The sequence below is a fragment of the Ochotona curzoniae genome, unplaced genomic scaffold, assembly GCF_017591425.1.
Source record: "Ochotona curzoniae isolate NIBS_2020 unplaced genomic scaffold, NIBS_Ocur_1.0 contig_1274, whole genome shotgun sequence".
Taxonomy (NCBI): Eukaryota; Metazoa; Chordata; class Mammalia; order Lagomorpha; family Ochotonidae; genus Ochotona; species Ochotona curzoniae.
The window spans coordinates 1,091,054-1,113,847 of NW_024465023.1; the positions used below are offsets into that span (position 1 = coordinate 1,091,054).

The window sequence follows — 22,794 nt, forward strand, 5'->3', positions numbered from 1 at the left end:
GCTGGAACAGGAATCAGAGCTGGGGCTGCAACTCAGGCACTCCAATATGGGCTGTGGGCATTCCGAGGGTCATCTTAACCACTATACTAAACACCTGTCCCAAAGGATAAGCCTTCCTACAAACATACCTACAGTAGCATTATTATACCTAATAATAATAATTTACTATATCATCGTTCAAAATGGTTTAGTGCTTTAACATCTTTTTAAATGCCTTCATATTTGCTCTTTCATTTGAATACTGCAATAACTCTGAGGTAGGAAGGGAAAACTGTAATGCCTTTTACATCTCTTTATGAAATTATGCAAGCATTCATGGTTAAAGGTGACTTCATTACAGGCAGATAGCTAACAGACAGTTGGACAGGATTCTGCCTCAGATATATGTGGCAGGGAAAGCGGAAGTTTGAATTCTACAGTATGCCAGTGATAAATTCCCTCTGTATTTCGCAGCTAGTCATTTCCAGAGTCTTTGACTTGAAGAAGCTGGTATGGGATATATATCTCAGACGTGACTTGGAGTTAATTTAAAGTTGAGCCTCCTTCAAGCAGTAAAAATAACAGAGTTCTTATATCAAGTGAGAGTTCCCATGGAGCCACTCTATGTTTGAAGGGTTGTAGTGCCTTTTGGAAAAAAATCTGTGGGTACACTTGTTTTCTGGAATCTTCCTTACAGACAAATACAGAGTGTTATCTTACAGGCCAAAGAAAAATGGTGAAATGTGAGGTTTGGAGTCAAGTTAGGTACATGAGCACCAAGGGGCTAGAGGTACATCCTAGCTATTTTGTCCTAAAAATCTGGCTGGAAACACAAAAATAAAAACCAGACATTCTTATGAGAAATCGAATGGCATTTTTATGGGTTCTCCCATGAGATAACACTCCACCTTCGGGAAGAGAATCCAAGAGAGCACATGAAAGAACAAAACAGTCACAGAACATGCAGTGACACTTCAGAAACTTGCAGAGCAGGCTTCATGTTGCTATGACTTGGGACTCCATGTAAGAAAAAACATGGCCTATTTAAAAGGAATACATTTTATGCTTACAAAATCACTGTCTTTAAAGAAACTAAAAACTGTTGGCCTAGATAGACAATTAGCTCCTTGAAAACAGGCAGCATTGCTCACTAATTTTTCTATCGCCAGGACCTGAACTGGATCTGACAGGGAGCAGAATTTAATATAAGTGGTATTGATTGGCTACCTAATGTCATCAGCATTATTTATTTAGGTGTGAGTAAATTCCTATTCTTGTAATTAAAAGGAACCTACCAGCCTAATATATAATTTTGCAGGACAGGGCTGCAGCATATATCACTTTAAAGAGGTGGTACAGGTGAGTATAACCACTGAGAGACCCTAAGGTTACTGTGCATCCCGCTGGAGCTCAGTCTCTGCGGGCCTGTCCATAGGGTGCCCTGTACGGCCAAAGGGATTTATGGACACAATTCGATTGGCCATCTTGGGATGGGAAGATTGTCTTAGACCATCTGGGTGGACCCCGAGTGACTCAAGGACCCTTGTAAGGGAAAGCAGAGAGAGAATGGACCACAAAAGTGAAAAGCCAATGTCGTGGCAGAAGCAGCAACTGGTATGACAGGGCCACCAGCAAGGAATGCTAGGAAACAAGGATCAGATCAGCATCTCCAGAAGACACCTGCCCTGTAAGGCTCATTCCAATTGCTGGTCTATGGAGTTATAAAGGAGATACATTGCTATTATCCGAAGCCTTACGTTTGTAATAAGTTGTTGTTATAGCAAGTAATCTGAATTTTCTTGTAAGATATGTTTAAGAATGTCTAAACAGTAATCTTTAAAAAAAGTGTCAAGGCCATAAATTATAAGAATCTAAGAACCTAGCACAGTAAGGGAGAAACTAAGGAACCATGATGATTAAACTAAAGGTAGGATCTTGGATTTGACCTGGGGCAGAAAAGGACAGCAGTGTAAAGACAAAGTCTGAATAGAGTGCTTTGCTCAGATAAGAGTACTAAACCAACACTAATTTCTTAGTTGTTTTCAGATACTAACAATAGTGGAAGTTGGGGCGAGGGTATGTGAGAGCTGCTTGCAACTCTTCTTATAAACATAAAGTTATCTCCAAATAAATGATTAAAGGGGAATTCATCTTGGCACATGTCACCTGGTCATGCACCTTGGGCTGTGGAGAGAGGAACAGAACTGGAAAGGGAGAGTGGGGACAGAGCGTACACTTTGACCTACTGTCTGTGCTACTGGGGAGTTCTGAGAGCTCAAGTTGGCCTGGGGTACAGGCCAGGGCAAAATGTCCCTGTGTTTTCTGGCCGAAAACAGATCAGTAACAAACAATACTTGCCAAATGATCTGACTTGTCTGTGTTCACTGAGCAGATACAGCAATGGAATATAAATGATCTCATTGCCAGGTGTATGATGGCTGAGCCGGAAACTTCAGCTTATTTATATTTGAAAAATACATATGGTTTGTCCAGATAAGAAACGTATCTGGTCCTCCTGGATGACAAATGCTGCTCAGTCTGCATAACCTTTTGAGCTTTCCTGTGTTCTCAGTTCCCGCACACTGGGTCTGACCACTTACGGTTCAGCGCAGGTTCAGAATGCTTGTCTTCTTTCATTTGACTTTTGGTGGCTTTCGTTTCTTTCTCTTCTGCATCCATTCTACTGGCCAGGTATGATCTGTTGCTGCAAAATAGGTTACCATAAGACGATGGGTTAAAAATACCAAACATCTATTAAAACCACAGTGAGGTATCATTCAATTCCAATTCGAAAGAGTATTATAAAAAAGACAGAAAATAACAAATGCCAGCAAGGATGTGGAGGAAAGAACTCTTTCACACTGTTGGTGGGAATGCAAATTAGGATAGTCATTATGGAGAACAATAAGCATTGTCCTCAAAGAACTAAAAATAAATCTGCAAATAACCTAGCCAGCCCACTTCTAGATGTATATACGAAATTGAATTGTGCACATTAAAGACATACTTGCACTCCCATGTTCATGGCATCACTATTCACAATCTTCAAGATAGAGAATCATATCCATTGATGGATGCATGGATAAAGAAAAGGTGTTGTTATCCACAATGCAATATTACTCATTGACTAACAAAAATGAAATTCTGAAATTTGTAGCAAAATGAATGGACCTGTAGATCATCACGTTCAGTGAAATAAGTCAGACACAGAAGTACAAATGCCACAAGTTCTTTCTCATTTGTTCAAGTTTGAAAGAAGTTGATTTGAACATGGAGCAGTGGTTACTGGAAGCTGGGAATAGTGAGAGGAAAGGGAACTAGAGACAGCTTAGATAGGGGACATCAAACACAGTCCGACAGAAGCAGAAGGTTGTAGTGATGCATGGCACAGAGGGGTGACTGTAGTACACATGGATGCATTCTGTCCTCTAGGAAGCACAGGGAGAGAGGAACTGGTAGGCTCTCAGACACAAAGGCAGGAAAGGACATTAAAATGCTAATGCGCTGATCTGATCACCTTATGCTGTGCACACAGGTTTAGATATTACACAGCACCCCATAAAAACTACTTGTATTGTAGGCTACTAATAAAACAGTTTAAAAGATAAATATAATGCAGGGAATACTGAATAATAGCAAGCATTAGCTCACAGTCTCTGTAGGATGAAAATTTGAAGGGGGCTCAGCTGTTAGTTTTGGTTCGGGGGGGCAGCTATGGCTGTACCAGCCAAAGGCTTGGCCGGGGCAGGAGGGCCTGCTTCTCAAAGGACTCACAGAGCTGTGCAGGAGAGATCCCAGTTTCTTATCACATGGATTTGACCAGAGGGCCACTTGAGTATCCTGGAAACAAGGCAGCTGATTTTCTTCAAAGCAAATGAGCCCAAGAAACTGTGCATGGATGAGGTTGGCATACCCTTTCCCAGCTGGTCTCTGAAGCTCTACCTGCCTCTGCTACCTCATTTTCTTAGCCGTGAGTCACCAAGCACAGCTCACACCCGAGGGGCGGGAAACTAATATCCATCACTTGAAGAAAAGAACACTGAGAACCTGCGACTGTATTTTCCAAGCAGCACACCAGATGTTCTCTGTCTCGGGTCTAACTGAGACCCTAAATATTCTAGAAAGGGGCTTCAAAAAGTTCATGGAAAATTCATGTATCTTTTTAGTCCCCTTGCCCAGGTTTATTTTTTAATCTATTTAAAAGGCACATAGACACACAGAGTCAAAAATCTGCTTTCTGCTGGTTCATACCACAAATGCCTTCAACAGCCAGGCTGAAGCCACGATGCCAGCACTCCTTTTGAGTCTCCTATGTATGTGGTAGGGACCTGGGAACTAGACCCATCACCTGCCTGCTTTCCAGGGTGTTCATTAACAGCAAGTTGGATATGAAGCAGAGCCAGGGTTTGAACTAGGCACACCGATAAGGGATGCAAGTACCCCAGGTGACATCTCAGCCATACACTGTGCCAGGCACCACCCTAGTCCACTAAATTTTAAATTTTCAAATCCCTCTTGTACAGTCACAGGTTCATGTACTCAAAATGTGCCCTGACTCTTTCTTCCAGAAGATCCCTCAGATGCCCCTTAAGTCTCCAAGTCCCACAAAAAGGCACAAAATGTTGACAGAAAATGAGGGGAGTTGAAATGATCCCAGCATTTCTGGATGTGAACATCAGAATCTGCCTCTCTGTTCTTGCTGCAACACTAAAATTCACCATCTCTGATTCTTCTCAAGCAAGGCTTGCTACAGGCTTGTTGGCAGCTTATTCATGGTGCCGTTACAAAATTAACATTAAAATCATGCTCAGTACCCACTGGTTTTCACTATATGTCCTCCTCAAACCCTAAACTCACTCGATTCTTTATGGATCTCTGTATTCTCCCTTCTGCCGGGCACTCAGGGCCCTGTTCCTCTTAATTACTCATCTCTGCCTTCAGACAGCCTCTCTTATTTCTGTTAACCTCCTTTCATTCCCTTGTTCGCATATTAAACTCAATATGCCAAAAACCAAATTTAATGTTTCCTTCCAGGAGGGCTTTCCTCTGGTTCTTGCTCTTTATTTTCTCAGCCATGAGTCTAACAGGAACACATCACTTTGGAGTCTTTAACACTCATATTGTTCTATTTTAATGGGGTTATTCTCCACACATTGTGGCATGGACAGCTTAGCTGTCATGTAGTTTGGGACAATTCTCAGCTATTGGCAAGGATCTGAAAAAGCCCAACTCAGTGACTGTCACTTTAGTTCAAAGCCTGTTCAGTCACTAGTTCATTCCTAAGCTTGACATTCCAATCTCCCATTTGTTCTCAGTTCCTGTTCTGATCTCTTAGTGCCTAGACCAACACACTTCAGACTTGAATGTGCACACACACACCCCAAGAATCTTGTTAAATCACATGCATTTTTTAACCAGCTTTCAGACCATGCCCAGGTTATTGGCTCAAGGATCACATTTTGAATGGTGAGGGCCCATACCAACGATCTCCTAAAAGTGTTTCCTTGCTTACCATCTCTCTCAGAACAAGGCATGAACAATCGCTGTCAGGTCAGCATGATCTCTGCTAAGAACACTTCCAGCGTCACAGCAGAATGCCGAATCTCCTGGGGATCTCATGAATAACACCGATTTTCTGGGTTCTCTCCCTGAAGATTTCAATTCAATAGGCCTGAAACAGAGCCCCAGAGCATGTAATTTTAATAAGCACTACAAGAGACCTTGATGATTTTTAAAAAATCAGTGTCTTACAAAGTCCAACGTGAAATCTTAAGTACAAAATCCTCCCCATCAGATCTTTTGTCTCATTTTCTCTCCACCAATCTGTTCCAGGCAGATTGCCTTTCAAATAGACCCAGAGAATCCCCTTCTGTTTACTCTGGCTCCATCTACAAGTTCTGTGCATCTATAGCTGACCTAACCTACTGGCGTAGAAGCATCACTGCTCCACTAGATATGGCAACGGCTGAAGACACATACCATGCATATAGCTGAAAGGAAGAGATACTTCTCTTTCTTGCTTTGGTCCCATCGAATCTCTCACCCTCGTAAACCATCCCAAATCCCTGCTCCTCACATGTGAAAGTCCTACAGAAAACTTTGCTCATAGAAAGAGAAGTGTGACTTTACCTACTGAAATAGAAGCAACATCTCTGCCCCAACAGGTAAGAAAGGATGCCGAGTCACACTCTAATTCTATTCAGACTAGGAACCTGCGCATGGGGATTCTGTCCTATTTGTTCCATGTCATTTTCCTAAGTCAAAAGCATCTCATGCTCACTACTAAATAAAAAGCTAAGCAAATGTCTGGGTTTATTTCATGTTCTACTGGTAGGTGATCCATATGGCAAGGATAGGAAGAATTGTTAATAGCTAATTAGTTGAGATAACATCAAAATTCTCAAATGAGCCTTTTAAGATACCCTTGGTGCTGAAAAATGATAGTTATAAAACACCCCTATACCTTCACCACTAAGACCCCATTAGGATATTGTCTATCAGTGTGTACTGCATAAGGTTAACACCTGCTATGAGAAATTAACATGTATCAGCATTCACTTAACTTACATGAGAAGAAACTCAGAGGGCCAAATTGAGTTTAAGCCAGGTAGTTTCAGCACATAGGGGTAATCTAAAGAAATAAAGGAAAGCAACATCTAAAAGTCTTGTTTGTAAACCCAAGTGCCACACTAAACTCCTTAATGAACATAAAACATTCACCACAATCTTACCCAGGGTTGCCTCAGGCTGCACTTCACAGTGCTCTCTTCCCATCTCTCCTCAACATTTCGGTGATGTTTCTGGACTTGTCATGGGCCACTGATCAACATGCCCTTTCCCTTTGTCCCTCTGTTGTAGGTATGTATGAGGGTACTTTGAAAAGGTCATGGAAATGGAATTAAAAGATGTTTAGCTTGGTGCACAGATTTTTTTAAGTCTGTGTATACATTTCCTGTCTTCAAAAAGGTCATAGAAAATGAGTATTATATGAAAAACTATGCATGGATTTTAACATTTTTTTGGTACCAAAAATAAGCATCTCTTAATTCTGATTTTTTACAAACTTTTTTATTGTACCCTCATATTATTTTCTCTATTTTTGAGGTCTTGCCAAACACTTTCTCAACCTTGAAGATCAAATCTCACTTTTTCTGGAGAAAAGGGCAGCTTCTGCAGTGTGGAAAGGGCATGGAACTCAAGGGTCTGAGAGCCTGTGCGTCCTCACATTTCCCTCAGCCTCTGGTGCTGCGGGTGCTCATACATTTCCTTCAAGTGAACAGAGGGGCTTCTGAGTCGCTCCTGAGTGGAACCCGTTGCCTGCTGATCTGAGATCAATCTTTTTTCTAATCTTTAGTGGGGGGAGAGCATTTCTAAAGTTAGTATTTCCTCTTAATTTCAAAATAATAACAGTAATGACAAGCTAATACTAATTGAGCACTTAACATGGGCCAGAGACTACATAATCTTAACAGAGATCATTTGATTTAACTTCACAAATTATTCCTGTTCTGTAGATCAGGAACCTGAAGCCCAAGACACTAAGTACTCTGCCAAGCAAGCAAATGAGGGAGCTAGGACTGAGATACAGAGCTCACATCATATCATTAAGCTGTACTCTTAGCAACCAATCGACACCACTAGGCTTGTGATTGTCAGGTTATTACTGAGGCTGATAATCACTGAGAAGCTCTTCTGCCTCAGTCTCCCTACCCCTGGCTGAGAGGAGCACAGCATCCTGGACATTTCCTGAACCCCACAGTGGAAGGCTTTCTTGATGGGTCCTGGCATGTTGATAAGTGCAACTCTCCTTATTCCTTATGGATCCTGAAATACAAGATCTTCAATAGTAATGCCTATTGATAACTGGCTTTTGGAACATCCCTGGAAGAGCTGATTCCATGTAAGTCTTAAAGATATATTCTCACAATGTATTTTTAAGTTTTTGGCTTAAAAGGTGCCTAATTTGGTGCCTGATTCTACTAGTATTTCCTAACTAAAGCCTTTGCTAGCAGTCTCTCACCTGTAATATTTTTCCCAGCCCCCACCTCCCACCCAGTTCCTTGATATTCTACCTGTAGCTCTGTCATAGCTCATTATTTTCCACTGAGGGCTGAAGAGGAAATTTGCTTATAAAACACAACATGCATTTGATTAAAAGATTGCAAATAGCCCCATCAATGTGTCAATTTCTAATTTTTATTTAGCCCAGATGAGAAAGACCCATTTTTCTGGAAGAAGCCTATTGACTTTTGAGAGAGAAGATTACCAGCTGGCTGCTGACTCCATTTCTCCCTTGTAAAGGGAACAGGAAGGATGGGTAGATCTATAGGACAGAACATATGTGCACTGCTTCTGGCTTTTCCAGATATCAGATGCTGAAGGTGAGATGAGTCCTCTGCATGCATTTCTCAGTAGCAGTCCTCGATCAAAAGAACAGCTCACACACGGATACGCCGAGCACCTATGCATCTGATGTAGACTGACCTCATTTCACAGTAAGGGGAGAAAATGGGATTTTGAGTCCCCTCTGGATTCACGTGGATGGTTTCAGAAATATCCCTAACTGCCTTTGTAAAATGCGAGCACCATTTATTAAATACCTATCACAGGTACTTGCGTGCAGAAATGAGAAGCCAAAGTTAATCTGCTAAGCCACGTAAGAACTGCAGTCAGGGGACTGAGTCTTCTGTGGTGAGAGCCAGTGACCGGGCAGTGACTGAAGCGTCCAGTAGGGGGCTAGCATCCTCTGTCTATATGTAGCCAATTCCTCTTCAGAGCCTCTGCTCAGCAGAGCAGCTGTTTGCTGGGGAAGCCAGTGACGCACAAAGCATCCTGCCTATAGGATTGGAGGCTTTCTCAGTGCAGTTTTTTTCCTGCCCACTTTAAACCTTCAGGTTCTAAAAATCAGAAAGACAGGAAATGCTGTGTGAAGCCAGAAGATCCAAAGTTCTTAGGAGACTGCAGGTAGGGAGGCTCAGCCTGGGATAGAGGATGAAGAAGCTGCTGGAGAGTCGGCTCATCTTTAAGCCTTTTGGGGGACTGAATTTTCGTTGTTAAGTCATTCAGTTAAGAGATGGACTGTGCTTGTCACGTGAAAGCCAGGGCAGCCTGAGCATCAAAGTCGTGAGAGTCTTAACAGAAAAAAGAGAGAGTACAGAGTACGTATGTTAGTAAAGAAGAGAGTCCAGCATAGATCTTATCTTCGTCTTCACTCAACTGCAAACTCAAAAGTGCAGAAACAAACCTCAAGATGGCTCTAAATGACTGTTTTACTCTGAACTTGGAAGTGGACCACTGCACACACCACAACGTCTCCAGTCACAGTGTGGATCTTCCCATGAATGAAGACTGGTTCTACCCTGCTATCCTCTATGTCATCCCTGCAATTTATGGGGTGATCACTCTGATAGGCCTCGTTGGCAACATTACTCTGATCAAGATCTTCTGCACGGTCAAGTCCATGCGAAATGTGCCCAATTTGTTCATCTCCAGTCTGGCCTTGGGAGACCTGCTCCTCCTGGTAACCTGTGCTCCCGTGGATGCCAGCAGGTACCTGGCCGACAGATGGCTATTCGGCAGGATTGGCTGCAAGCTGATCCCCTTCATCCAGCTTACCTCAGTGGGGGTGTCTGTCTTCACACTCACGGCGCTGTCAGCCGACAGGTGAGTACTGGCTCACAGTCGTACTTCGTCTGAAGGTGCTAGACACCTCGGAAATAAGCCACTATGCTGTAGCAGCTAGAGTTGTTTGCACAGAGGCAATTTGTTCTCAAACTCAGGGTCTCTTCCAGGCATGCCTTTTCGTTCTGGGGATTACTTCTTGAGTTTAATAGATTGGTTTACATGGGGAAAAGTGAGTGAATGTGAGGACGGAAGGACACAAATGAGAAAAAAAAACTCTGAGCTGCATTTTCTGGAGGTGAAATGGATTTAACATTGCCCTTTCCTAACTTCCTCTTCCGTGTAAAATGAATTGCCTGGTGAGAGAGACAATGACACTGAATGAGTGTCACTCTCAGGCAAAGGTTTCTTAGAAGCGATCTGAAACCTTCGGATGCCATACAACTCCTACTGCCTTTCTGCCACGCTTCTTCCTGAAACAGCCAGGAGAGAAGATAGGTTCCTTTCTTTGAAATCCATGTTCCTCAGTGAAACTTTGTGGCTAAACAGTTGTGAGCTGTTTTGCAAAGCCTTGTGTAAATGAAATCAAACACTGTCTGCATTTTTTTTTCAGGAGAAAGCTCCATTCAAGATTGTCTTTTAGCTTCCTTACCTTTGCTGACGCACTTCCATCTAAATGCCTTTCAGAGTTTTGGGGGAGATGTTGCGGGAACCCACCACAGGATTTGATTCTGGGAAATATACATAATATCAATTGCATTTCCTACAGGAATATGTTGCATAGATTTTCATTCTTATTAACCACTCTTATTAATCTTTTGAACATTTGTCAAGCATCTATCATGTGAAAACACTTTGGTTAACCTAGCCAGCCAGGAAGTAGCTGCTGGCTGCTCATACAAGTTGCGGAGCACATGTGTGTGCTGCTGATTCTGAAAATTGGACTCAATAATGGTCATACCCTCTGATATTGCACAAACCAAGTAGTTAGATTAAGAAAAATTGGTGTACGAACTATAACTTCCTATCTTAGAAGCAACCTGTATGGCATGTGTTGCAGGTGCCTAGGCCTTGAGAGTGTGTCGGAAAGAGTGTAGAAGCAGCTCTTGAAAGTTAACACTCAAGAAAATGCCCCCCATTCGAATATATGTGGTGCTGGATTCTTATGTTCTAGAGGAACAAACAGTTCTCAGGTGACCTGGTTTGTCAAATAATGGGCAAATAAAGATAGTGCTATCAGTATTGGTAGACACACGTTTGGACTTAGCTGCCTGAAGTACACTGTTTGGCACAGATGTTATTTTCAGAGATAGAAAAGCAATGGCCTGGAAAGGAGCTCTGTGCCATGAACCAGGGTGAAGATCTCTTGATTCTCTCTCCTTCCCTTGGGCTTGCTCTTACCGGCACATTGCCCTCAACGTCCTAATGACCACAGGTGGTTCCAGAGCTGCGTCAGGTGCAATGTCCTGCGAAGCTGGCAGAAACATGTGGCTTGTTTTTAATGGCTGAGGGCACTCCAGGAATGAATAGTTTTCCTTGATGGTGAGAAGAGACGTTTCTGGTGTGGCGAGTGCAACCTGTGTTCTAGATGGTGTTGGCTGTTTTGGGGGTAGAGAAACAGAGAGGGCAGTGAGGTCACAGGATGTAAAGATGCAGCTGCAGGGAATTCTTTTGTAGAGTTTCAAAATGACCATGTTCCCTGCAGTGGAAAGGGAAATCTCTTTACAAATGAAGGCTGCACCCCATCCCAGCTCTGCAGTGTCCTGGGCAAGTTCAGTCACCGTGGTGTGCTGCCCAGGCTCACAATTAACCATGATCTCCTATGGAACTGAGTTTCTGGGATTTGCCAAGGCTTCACTGAGCTGATGGGTCACCTGCATCACAGGTAGCACATCCAAACAATTTCAGCGAGGAAAAATAGGTATTAAACTAGTTAAATGTAGATGGCATGCTCTGCTTCCCTCAGTTTTTAAAGTTCTGGAATTCTTATGACAACCTCATGAGGTTGGCAGTGCAAATACATTTTCCTTCTTTGCAAGATATGATCTGTTTTTACAGCAAATTGAAAAACAGTTCAATGCATTTTCACATGTCAGATGATGATCTAGAACACAATTCCAGCTGAGTATTTTTATCCCTCTTATTCCCAGAGGCTATTGCTATTTAATTTCAATCATCATGCGTTAGTTGCCAATTCCATAATTTCATATACAGGAACTCATCCAGTGAGTCCTCCTTTTTATCTGCCATCTTATGTTTATCCTTAACTTCTATGACATTCATCCATGTTGGTGCATATATAAAAATGACTTGTTCTTACTTGATTATAGAGTTCTATTTTATTAATATACCTCAGCCAATACCTATGGACACTGATTTGTTTCCATTTTGGGTGTGATTATATTGTTATTTGTGCCCAATATAAATGTTTTTTCCTTTCCCAAGTATATATCTGGGGGTAGAATCATTGTATCAGAGGGCATATAGTTAGTAAATATTGCCAAACAGTTTTCCAAGTTGGTAGACTGAACTAGATGGATTGGTAAAAAGATGAACCAGAAGGCCCTCCAAATTGGATGAGCAGAGGAATCAGAGATGAGCTTTAAAAATATGCAGATTCCAAGGCTCCAGCCTCAACCAGCTGAATCTGGGTTTCTGACCTGTGAGTGCAATTTCATCCCTCCCCCTGAAGTTGGCCACCAATGCCATCACTCACACCAGTCTTCCCCTTCCCCAGGTAGACTTGAATGTTTGTCAAGACAAAAAAAAAATCTGAGAAAAATTTGGACCACTGTCTTCCTTGTATCAATTGGAATCTTCAAGACAGTCCCAGAAAGCAGAATTCTGAGATTCACACTGCTGACCAATGGGAGGTTTAAATTCTAGCCTCTTCCATATTGGTCCTGCCATCCCTCTGCTTCCCTAATTTCTGCCCTTCTGCACAAACTGGAGTCCTCACATGCAGTGGTTATGCTGACCCATTGTTGGCTCTTCTTGCTCATGCTGTGTCTCACCTTCTGGATCACCTTTTTCCTTTCCTAGGGATAAGACTGGACTGTACTCTCATCCCTGCTGGTGCATGGCCTCGAGAAGAGCAACAACAGACCTTGAGTTGAGACATTGTTTTCTGTCATTACTATCCATAGGAATTGAATCACATAATTCTAAGACCTTACAGTAATTATTGCTAAAATGATGGAATTGAGCTAGATTATCTCAGTGATGCCTTCAAATTTTAAAACCTTAGGATTATTATCTGCTAAATTGATTAGCATTCAGAATCTGGCTCAAGCATCTTCCCCAAATCCCTAAGTAGGGATCATTCTATTCCAAATTTCCTGATTCTCTTCTAAACATGAGACTTATCTCGTGTTTCATATATCACACTGCTTTCAAATATGTCACTTGTTTTTCTTTTTTCTAGCCTCACGTATAGTCATTTAATTTTAATTTTTAAAATTTTTAGATAGCTTACAAAGAACATTCAAGATAGAGATTTCTCCTGTATTTTGTTGGCTAACTCCATTGCCTGGTCCAAGTAGCCACATATTGATTGCTCAATAGCCACATAAGGCTAGTGGCTCCTCTGTTGGAGTACCGATGCACAGTATTTCCATCACTGCAGAAAATTATGTTGCACAGTGCAAGAGAGCTCTGTGCCTTGGAGTCCAAATCTCTCTCCCAGGATGCAAGTTTGCTGTTCTCACACATCAGAAATTCCTCAAATATCCAGCATCTCCCAGCTGCATAGGCTCTTTCTGTCTGTGAAATACCTTCCATTGGAAGACATCTGATTGTGAATAGGGGAAAGATGAGGCGATGCAGCATGATCTCTAGTCACAGGTTTGGGGAATTTAGGCATCCTGAGGAAGAGCCTTTCTTCCTAAGTTTATATTATGAACCATCTACTCTTTGCATCATCTTTTACAAGCCCTCTTCCATCTATGAGTTGGTCTTCATATAGGTTTGTCTCATAATGCTTCAAGACAAACATTGCTTTACACACACTCATCTCATTGATCCCGCCAGGCACCAGCACATTCTCTCCTCTCGGACTTCGTCTGCTCTCCCTGATGGCTGCAGCTACTCAGATCCTATCCATCATCCCTGGCACAGTGCAAGTGCTTTCTCTTCTAGGAAGCACTCACTCATCTTTTGCTTTCACTATTTTTTCCTTTCCTAGGATGTTTTTCATTAAATACTGAATAAATTAAGATACTAATTCATTAAATACTGTGTCTACCCAGCCTTGCACTGCTGAGTCCTTTAACAGGTGCATCGTCTACCTCCCTGATGGTATGGGAAGCTCCACGGGGTCCATGTCATCTATGACACTGAAGCCCACGCTACTTCTAGTTAGAGACCAAAAAAAAAAAAAAAAAAAGCAAAAAAAGCCAAATGCGGACATCACCTTAAAATTCCAACCCTGTTTGACTCAGAGAACAAAGATTGAAAGGAGGTAATTGGTCACAACAGATTCAGAGTGGTCAGAGTGGAGCCTGCTCATTCCAAAAACCCCAGTTTCTACACAGGGGAACTGCCAGCTTTTCTTTACAAACCATCAAAACACAGAGCCTGAGGCGATTTCTTTTTGCTCAGTGACCATGAGTGACTTACAAACCCGGGTCCATAGTGGGCCCCGTAAAGGAATCCAAAGTCATTCCACTTCTAGAATAAGTATAACGGCTCCTTTCTTGCACAAGAAGGCATAGTTTAGATTCTTCTAAGGTAGCCTTCAGAAAGTCTCTGCGGCAGCAGGTCATACCTGCTGTCTCCGTGAACGGAACGCGGGCAGACCTGGCAACGATCACAGGGCAGCTGTTGTGGAAGTGGGCTTTCCCAGAAAGCTGCTCTCGGAGTGCCACGGGCAAGAAGGACAACAAAGAACAAAGACCTTGGTTCTCACACCTTATCTTTTAAAGTGTCAGGCTCTTCTGTGATTAATTAAGCATATTTTCTGGCAACTTAATATGCAAAAAAAGCCCAGCCTTGATCATGAAACACACAGCAAGGGCTGAAAGGGCTCCCTGGTGAGGTTTTCAGAACTGTGCCTGTCAATAATATCCTTTACAAACGGACTCAATTTGCATTTTTGCACTGATAAATCCTCTTGATGTGTGGGGTTGCATAAATTCTCTCCTAATTAAAACACATGCTTTTCAGAATAGAATAAAAAAAATTGTCTCCATTCCTCTCTTTAATTTCCAAGTAACAGAACAAGGGATTGTGAAGAGGCTTGTTTTATATATTAAATGTAACCTCATATGAGAACTGCTCCTTGATCACTGAGTCTAATTTAATGACTAACACTATCTCAAAGTCCACTTTCGTTTCTCTTATTTATTGAAGTATAATTTACTCTACTGTTTTAACTAGACATTTCTGTTACTTGAAAAATTTGTACAGTGTTATTAGCCATCAGCATCACAATCAAGACATCCCATGTGTTTCTACACAGGGGAACTGCCAGCTTTTCTTTACAAACCATCAAAACACAGCAACTTGGGGAGTGAACCAGCAGATGGAAGATCTTTCTCCTTCTCTCTGTAAATCTGCCTTTCCATGAAAAACAAATCTTTATTCAAAAGCTATTCTATAAGAAAACTTGAGTCTGTAGACAAATGAATGGATTTAAAAGACAAACTTATTTTTGCAAAAGAAAGTAATAAATCCATATTTTTCTGGTTACTATGATTCTCCAGTATATTTTGTCTCTATTATTTTAAAACTCACAAGACATTACTTTTATTGTTTATACAGATTCTACTTTTACTCACACAGTTGCCTTGAGCTTTACATTAAGATTCACCCACCGAGTTTTTTTGCTGCTGTTGTTGTTCTTTGTTCCTCACTCTCTCCCGTAGCTTCATCTGAGATCACCCTACTGCTGCCCTAAGCACTTGCTTCAGGATTTATTTAGCAAAAACCTAATGATGATAGATTTTTCTCAGTTCTTATTAGTCTGAAAATATCTTTACTTCATGTAATTCTTAGAGGATATTTTCAGCACAAATGAAGAATTTTAGGCTGACAATTCTTATCTTTGAATACTATGAAGTTTCCTCCATTCATTGTCCAAGCTGTGAAGTCAGATGTCAATTTCATTCTTGCTCCCTTAACAATATCAATTTATTTTTTCTCAAGCATTGATTTTAAGATTTTTCTCTCTGGTTTTCAACAGCACTGTTCAGATGCACCTTAGGTGTGTAGGTATTGCTTCCTTGGTATTTTTCCTATTTGGGATTCACAACATTTGTTAAATCAGTAGCCTAAAGATTTTAATCAGTTTTGTACAGTTCTCAGCCATCACAATAGCAAATATTGTTTTCATTCCATTTTTGTCTCTCCTCCTTTATGCTGTCCATACATAGCCTAACTGCAGGTTAAATGTGAGCTCAGATAGTTTCTGCATCCTTAAGGGGGTATTGCTTTAATTAAGGCAGGCCATTTCACACTGAGCTTAGGCTCATGTTGCTCAGAATTATTTTTTCAAATTAATATTTTATTACTTTTGATGTAATAATTTAATTTACATTATAATCAAAAGCTTAGTAGCTCTACTAAATAAAGAACTGTGTTAAGCACAATTTCATTTCACCATCTCACCATGTTCTATAAATTTCCTATTCCCATTTTTGTATTTTTCACAATATTCCAGCCAGGCTATTCTGTGCTCATTAATCCTGTCTTTAGCTTTATCTAAAATTCTAGATCTTCAATTTGATTCTTTTTTTTTAAATTTAGGAAGCAGTTTTAAATTTAACATCTTTTTTATTATTATTATTACCATTTTATGATATAGTTCCATAGGCCCTGGGATTTCCCTTGCCCCTCCTCAAATCCCTCCCCCCTCACTGAGTTCCTCCATATCATTACAAAAGTATAGTTCTTAATACAAACAATCATATGTCCATCATTGCAGGGATGGACAATGGCAGGGAGTCCAGCATCCTATTGTCAAGATATAGTAAACAGTTTCATTGGGAGTCCAACTTTGTCTGGAAGTAGAGATGCATATTGCATTGTATCCTCACATCTGGATATGATAATCTCCATTACACAGTTACTATACATCCCTTAAATGAAAAGCCACAAAACAAAATCAACAACAGGAAGAAAAATAGAAATTTGCAATGCCATGAATTTAAATACCATGCTACTGAATGACAAACGTGTTGATGAAGAAAAGCAAATCAAGAACACTTCTTGAAGAAAATGATGCTACTATATGATCAATGAGTCAGTGAAGAATTTAATGAGAAAGTGTTCTGAAGAGTTGAAACTAAAAAAAAAATCAAAATCCACGAGATACAGTTTTCACTGATCTTTGTTGGTTAAATATGTCTCCTGCAGGCAACAAATAGATGGGTTTTGCTTTTTAATCCAGTCTGCTAATCTATGATGTTTCATTGATGAGTTTAAGCCATTTATATTCAGGATTATGAATATGAATCAGTGGTAATTTAGCCCTGTCATTTTAGCAATGAGTTGTTCATTGATTTAGTCTTCTGTTGTCATTTCACTGGGATGTTCTTCACATTTGCCTTTGGTTTTCGTAGGTACTTTTCTTCTCTGTCAAGAGAACATCTTTAAGTATCATTTGTAGGGCAAGTTTGGAGTAGCATATTCTTTTAACTATTCTTTACCGTGGAAGTATTGTATTTCATTTTCAAAGACAAAGGAAAGCTTTGCTGGGTACACTATCCTGGGCTGACAATTTTTTGCTTTTAGAATCTAGATTATGTCACTCCATTTTCTTCTGGCCTGTAGTTTCCTGTGAGAGATCTCCTGTGAGTTTAATTGGCATTCCTTTATATGTCAATTGATTTTTTTCACGTGCACATTTAAGGATTTTCTTCCTTATGTTCAATTGAAAAGAGTTTGATGATCATGTGTTGTGGTGAAGAGCACATTTGGTCAACCCTGTTGAGAGTTTTGTGCCCCTCCTGGAGGTTGTTTCCCAATTCTTTCTCTTGATTAGGGAAGTTTCCCCTTATTATTTCATTAAATACATTTGTAAACCCAGCTTCTCTTTCTTTTCCTTCTGGAACTCCCATAACTCTTATATTTGGCTTTATGATAGTGTCTTTAAATTCTTGAATACTTTTTTTTTTCAGCTTGACCCAGCTCTGCTTCCAGCTGGTGACAGAAAGTATCTTCCAATTCTGAGGTTCTTTCTTCTGTTCCCTTCATTTTATTTTGAAGTCTCTCCACTGAACTTTTAATTTGCTCTACTATATTCTTAATTTCTGATATATCAGCTTTTATTTGATTCATTTTCTGTGTAACATATTCCTTAAATCCCTTGAATGCCTGCTTTACATGATTCTCGTTGTTGATAAGAAGCTTTATAGAAGTGTTTTGAATTCCATATCCCCCATTTTCTCAATGTATTCTTCTGTTAACTTTGGAACTGGCAAAGGCTTTTGCTGCTTTGCAGGGGACCCCTCTGCTGTTGTTCTGTCCTCTCCTATTTCCTGGAATGTGCCCTCTCTGCTTCACACTGGCTAATGTTTCTCCGTCTGTTTAAACGTGTCCTTACCCTCTTCCGTCATCTTGATTCTCCCAATTTAATTCTTAATTTCAGTAGTTGTACGTTCAGTAGTTGTAACCAAATTTCTCAAATTTGACCTCACATTTAATTTTTTAAATTGAAATTGTAAGTTTTATATATATATATATATAATTTGAAAGGCAGAAAGGGATAGAGAAAAGTAGAGAAAGGGAGAGATAGAGATATCTTCCATCCACATTTCACTCCCAAGATGGGTACAACATCTAGAGCTGGGTCTGGCTGAGCTAGGACTCAACCAGGATTCCCACAAGGATAACAGAGTCTAGTCCAGTCTGGTCTGCCCGTAGACTCAGCCAGTATACTTCCCAAAGGTGCTCAGTCTTGCCTAGCCTGATCCATCCACAGCCCCTGCTCCCATACTCATCAGTAGGAGCTGCAGCCCAGTAGGGGAATCCCCAGAGTTCCCCTATCAGGCCCTGGGTCTTGTGTAGCCTATGTGTGCTGGCGGGTGCTTCTACTTAGCCTATTATAGCCCACTTATAATTTCAGCTCTTGTTAGTGGATGTTGCAGCCTAGCCTACCCAGATGCGACCTACAACCTGTCTAGCTCTTGTGCATGCCAGTAGGTGCTAAGGCCTGGCCCAGCCTCGCCTCTCCCATCTACAACCTTTGCTCTCTTGATTCCTAGCAGGAGCTGTGACCTAGTAGGAAAGTTCCCCAAGTTCAATTACCAGGTCTGCTTCCAGCCCTAGACCTCAAGCATGCATGCCATCAGGTGTAGTGTCCCTACTTGGCATGCTCTGCCCTCAGTCTCAGCCTTTGCATGTGTTGACTTTTGCTGTAGCCTGGCAGTGCCCAGCCTCCTCCCAGCCCCAGAATTTCACATAGGTTCCTGTCAGGTGAGTTCTGTTGTCCAGTTTGGCTCAGCCAGCCACCACCCCAGTTCTCCATGTAAACTACTTGGTGTTGCAGTCCCACAGAGGTGAACCCACAAGTCCCCTACAGAATCTGGCCCCAGATCTGCTTCTCTTGCATTCTGGTGGGCATTGCAGCCCAGCCTTAACAAAGCCCACCTCTGCTTCAACACTAGCAGATGGGAACTGCGGCCCAAGCCCAGCCAGACATGGCCCCCAGCCTCTGTGTGTGCCAGCAGGCAACAGGCAACACCATTTCAGCCCAACCCAGGTCTCCCAGATGTCTGTTGCACTGTCTTGACCCAGATGTGCCCTTTGATTTCCTCTGCTCTAAGCCACTGTGTCTCAGCTCGCTCGCTCACATGAAAGTGCAGTGGCCCAGTCCACGGAAGACCCCAGAAGTCACTCCTCCCTTGTCAAACATTCCCTCAAGCATTCCCACTGCAACATGTCCCCAGACCTCCTTCACCAGGCAGCCTGAAGCCGCCCCAGTCAGGGGCCAGGAGGGCATGCCCAAGCCTGGAGTTTCCTGCTTTCTCTACTTATCTTAAAAAAAGAAAAAGAAAGAAAAAAATAGGCAGCTATGATGGCATACTGGTATAGTTAACACAAAGTTAGCATTAACTAGGCCCAGGATGCCTGCCAGCTATTAGCTGTTTTTCTTCCAGTAATATAAGACTTGCATAGATACAAGACAATCTAGGCAGCTGCCCACAGCTGGGGTCAATATATTTGAAAAAAATAAATCTTCTGTGGGAACTCTAGCATGTGTTACTTCTACAAACCTATTATGTTATTATTATTATTTTTTTTTTGCTGTTGTATTTTTGCCACACTATTTAGTTTATATACCAAGCAATTTTTATTTGAGTACCAACTTCATATATGAAAAATTATAGAAGCCTGAAGAAATGAGCAATGGTCTTCCAGAACAGCTCATCACTGGCTGCTTGAGGGCAGCTGGGCCCCGTTACGGGGAGTGCGGGTTGGAAGCTGGGCTCTGGTCTCCGTGAGATGTTCTACCCCTCCTCTCTCGTTAGCGCTTGTCCCTTTAGGCATCTCACCTAAAAGCCTGGGTTGTTACCTGGGGAACTCTTTTGGGGGGCCCTGGACCCAGTTACTGTTACCCTCATCTTAAGTCTCCTAGTTCTATTTAGCTCTGGGTTTCTCAGCGGCTGCTTGAAATTTGGCAAATGCCTTGAAAGGAAAATGAGACAGTAAGAGCTCTAGCTTTTTGCACTTTCTCTCCAGGATTTTGCCTCTCCAATTCTTACTGCCCGGGTACTTCTCTGATGTGTTGAAAGGGAGTTTTCTACCTTTTCATTTCTAGAGAGTAGGTCAGCCACAAGCTAGCCTACTGTTATTAGGAAGGGAAAATCCTGTGCCAGTTCTCCTAAATATCTCATCTACTGCCCTCCAAACACACACACACACACACACACACACACACCCCAGTTCTTTTCAAAAGAGTTCAGAAGTCTCTTTGTAGGCCTTTGGGAGCAGCATTCAGAGTTACAGACCATTGCAGCAGTTCCAATATGGAGTGTGAGCTCTGGTTAACCTCAAAGCAAGAAAGTGCACAGAATCAGCTGATGCTACAGCCAGGAGGGCCCGACACCAAAGCCTCTTGGCTCATTACCCCAAATTAGGCAGTGATTGATAACTGTTGTTACTTCATGGGCTGGCATGAGTCCAGATATTCCTAAGGTACATTTCTTTGAAATTAATTTCTTTGTTACTTTTCCTTTTTTTAAAAATTCCTTTCCTTCCTTTCTTCTTCTTTTTAAAAAGATATTTAAACAACAGCCAGAACTGTGCCGGTCTAAAATCAGGAGCCAGGAGCTTTTCCAGGTCTCCCAGGCGGGTGCAGGGTCCCAAGGCTTTGGGCCGTTCTCAACTGCTTTCCCTGGCCACAAGCAGGGAGCTGGATGGGAAGTGGGGCTGCTGGGATTAGAACAGGCACCCACATGGGATTCAGGCATGTTCAAGGCGAGGACTTTAGCTGCTAAGCTACTGCACCAGGTAAATTTCCCTCACCCGCTCCTTTTCCTATTGGATTGCACTGGGGTCAGTTGACCAGTGGTGACAAGTAATGCTTACAAAGGAAAGAAATAGGAGAAAGATGCATATTTTAAGCACATGTAAGAATTTGCAGTGAGTAGAATTTACTGTGAAAGTAATATGAAGGTGAGGAAAGAACCAGCGCACCTCTTGAGAATGCCCATGTAACTTCATCCTTCCCACCTAGAAACACTACAGCTACAGGTCAACCTTAAGCTTCTCCAGACTTCTTTTTTCCCCCTTTGGTGGTTGCTGTATTTTTAACTCAGTTGGCACTTTCATACCAGAGCCAGGTCTCAGCTACTAGAAGCACTTTAACTACAACTTGTAAGACAGTAGAAAATGAGTGTGAAAAAAAAATTCATTGCTTTCTCCAGAAATGGCAACCAGACTGGACATTTTTGTTGTTGTTTGTTTACAAATTTCATCCTTTCCTTTTTGCCTTCCCTTCTACTTTAAATAAGTAGCATCACAGAAAAGCAGAAAAACCAGATTTTGCCATAATTTATTTCCTAGCTTGTCAACAGGAACAGAATTAAAAGTTAAAATTGTTAGCCTAAGCAATAACATACCTGCACTCCAAGATGAAGATAAGCATAGTTAATATTTAATTTCAAATGTTTTTTAAAAAAGATTTATTTATGTATTTAAATTTTTATTGGAAAGGCAGATTTACAGAGAGAAGAAGATACAGAGAGAAAGATCTTCTATCTGCTGGTTCACTCCCTAAGTGGCCAAAACAGCCAAAGCGGAGCCAATCCAAAGCCAGGAGCCAAGAGCCTCTTCCAGGTCTCCCAAATGCGTGCAGGGTCCCAAGGCTTTGGGCTGTCCTCCACTGTTTTCCCAGGCCACAGGTAGGGAGCAGAAATGGAAGTGGAGCAGTTGGGATATGAACTGGTACCCATATGGGATCATGGCACATGCAAGGCAAGGACTTTAGCCATTAGGCTACCATGCCGGGCCATTAAACATTTTTTATTTGTATTTGAAAAAGACCCATCATCATCAAATATAAAAAAGACTGTTAATTTTAGGCTCTGAAGGCCTGGGCTCTGGCCTGCTTCCCTGCTAAGCAAATGGGAAAACTCTCTGGTCTCCAGTTCCCTCTAAAGAAATGGTGCTAGGTGACCTCTCCAGACTCCATGGTTACATGTAAAACAAGGCTGTAATTAAGCATGTGCACATTTGACTGCAGCGGGTACAGCACTGTGCATGCTGAGCTGGCAATTCTTCACAAAGCAATGCAAATGTCACTGTATTATTCATTTGGAAATTTTCCTGGGCATATCTTGCCTCTCTAACCAAATTTGGAATCCTCAGTGGCCAGGGATTCATAGTGCCAAGCAGAGCCTGAACTAGCCCATTGTCCTTACATGTGCTGAGCAGTGAGTGCACTGGCAGGACTCACTGAGCTACCTGCTGCCTTCATTATCACAGTAAAAGCTACTACAGGCATGCTGCTTAAGACACAAATTGAGCTAGCCTCCATTCAGAGGTTGCACCAAGAGTCTTGGTGGTGAACAACAGAATCATGAGGCATGTTCACGTATTCCGTGCACATGCACCAGGGCATGGCAAACTTCTGCAAATGACCACACAGCAAGCACTGCAGCCTGTGTGGTCACAAGGTCCCTTTTGCAACCACTTACTGCTGTCCTGGCGGCATGAGAGCAGCCACTAACAACATGTAAGCAAATGATGGTT

The 22,794-nt window shown here is 41.8% G+C and overlaps 1 protein-coding gene across 1 annotated transcript in view; it reads left to right on the top strand.

Moving 5' to 3' along the window:
* The first annotated feature begins 1,234 nt into the window (after positions 1-1,234).
* Positions 1,235-22,794, top strand: part of GRPR (gastrin releasing peptide receptor) — a 39,100-nt gene continuing 17,540 nt past the window's right edge. Inside the window, exons 1-2 of the mRNA XM_041001238.1 lie at positions 1,235-1,239; positions 9,216-9,642. Of these exons, the coding sequence (XP_040857172.1) occupies positions 9,230-9,642 (413 nt within the window). The 5' untranslated portion in view covers positions 1,235-1,239; positions 9,216-9,229. The remainder of the gene's footprint in view (positions 1,240-9,215; positions 9,643-22,794) is intronic.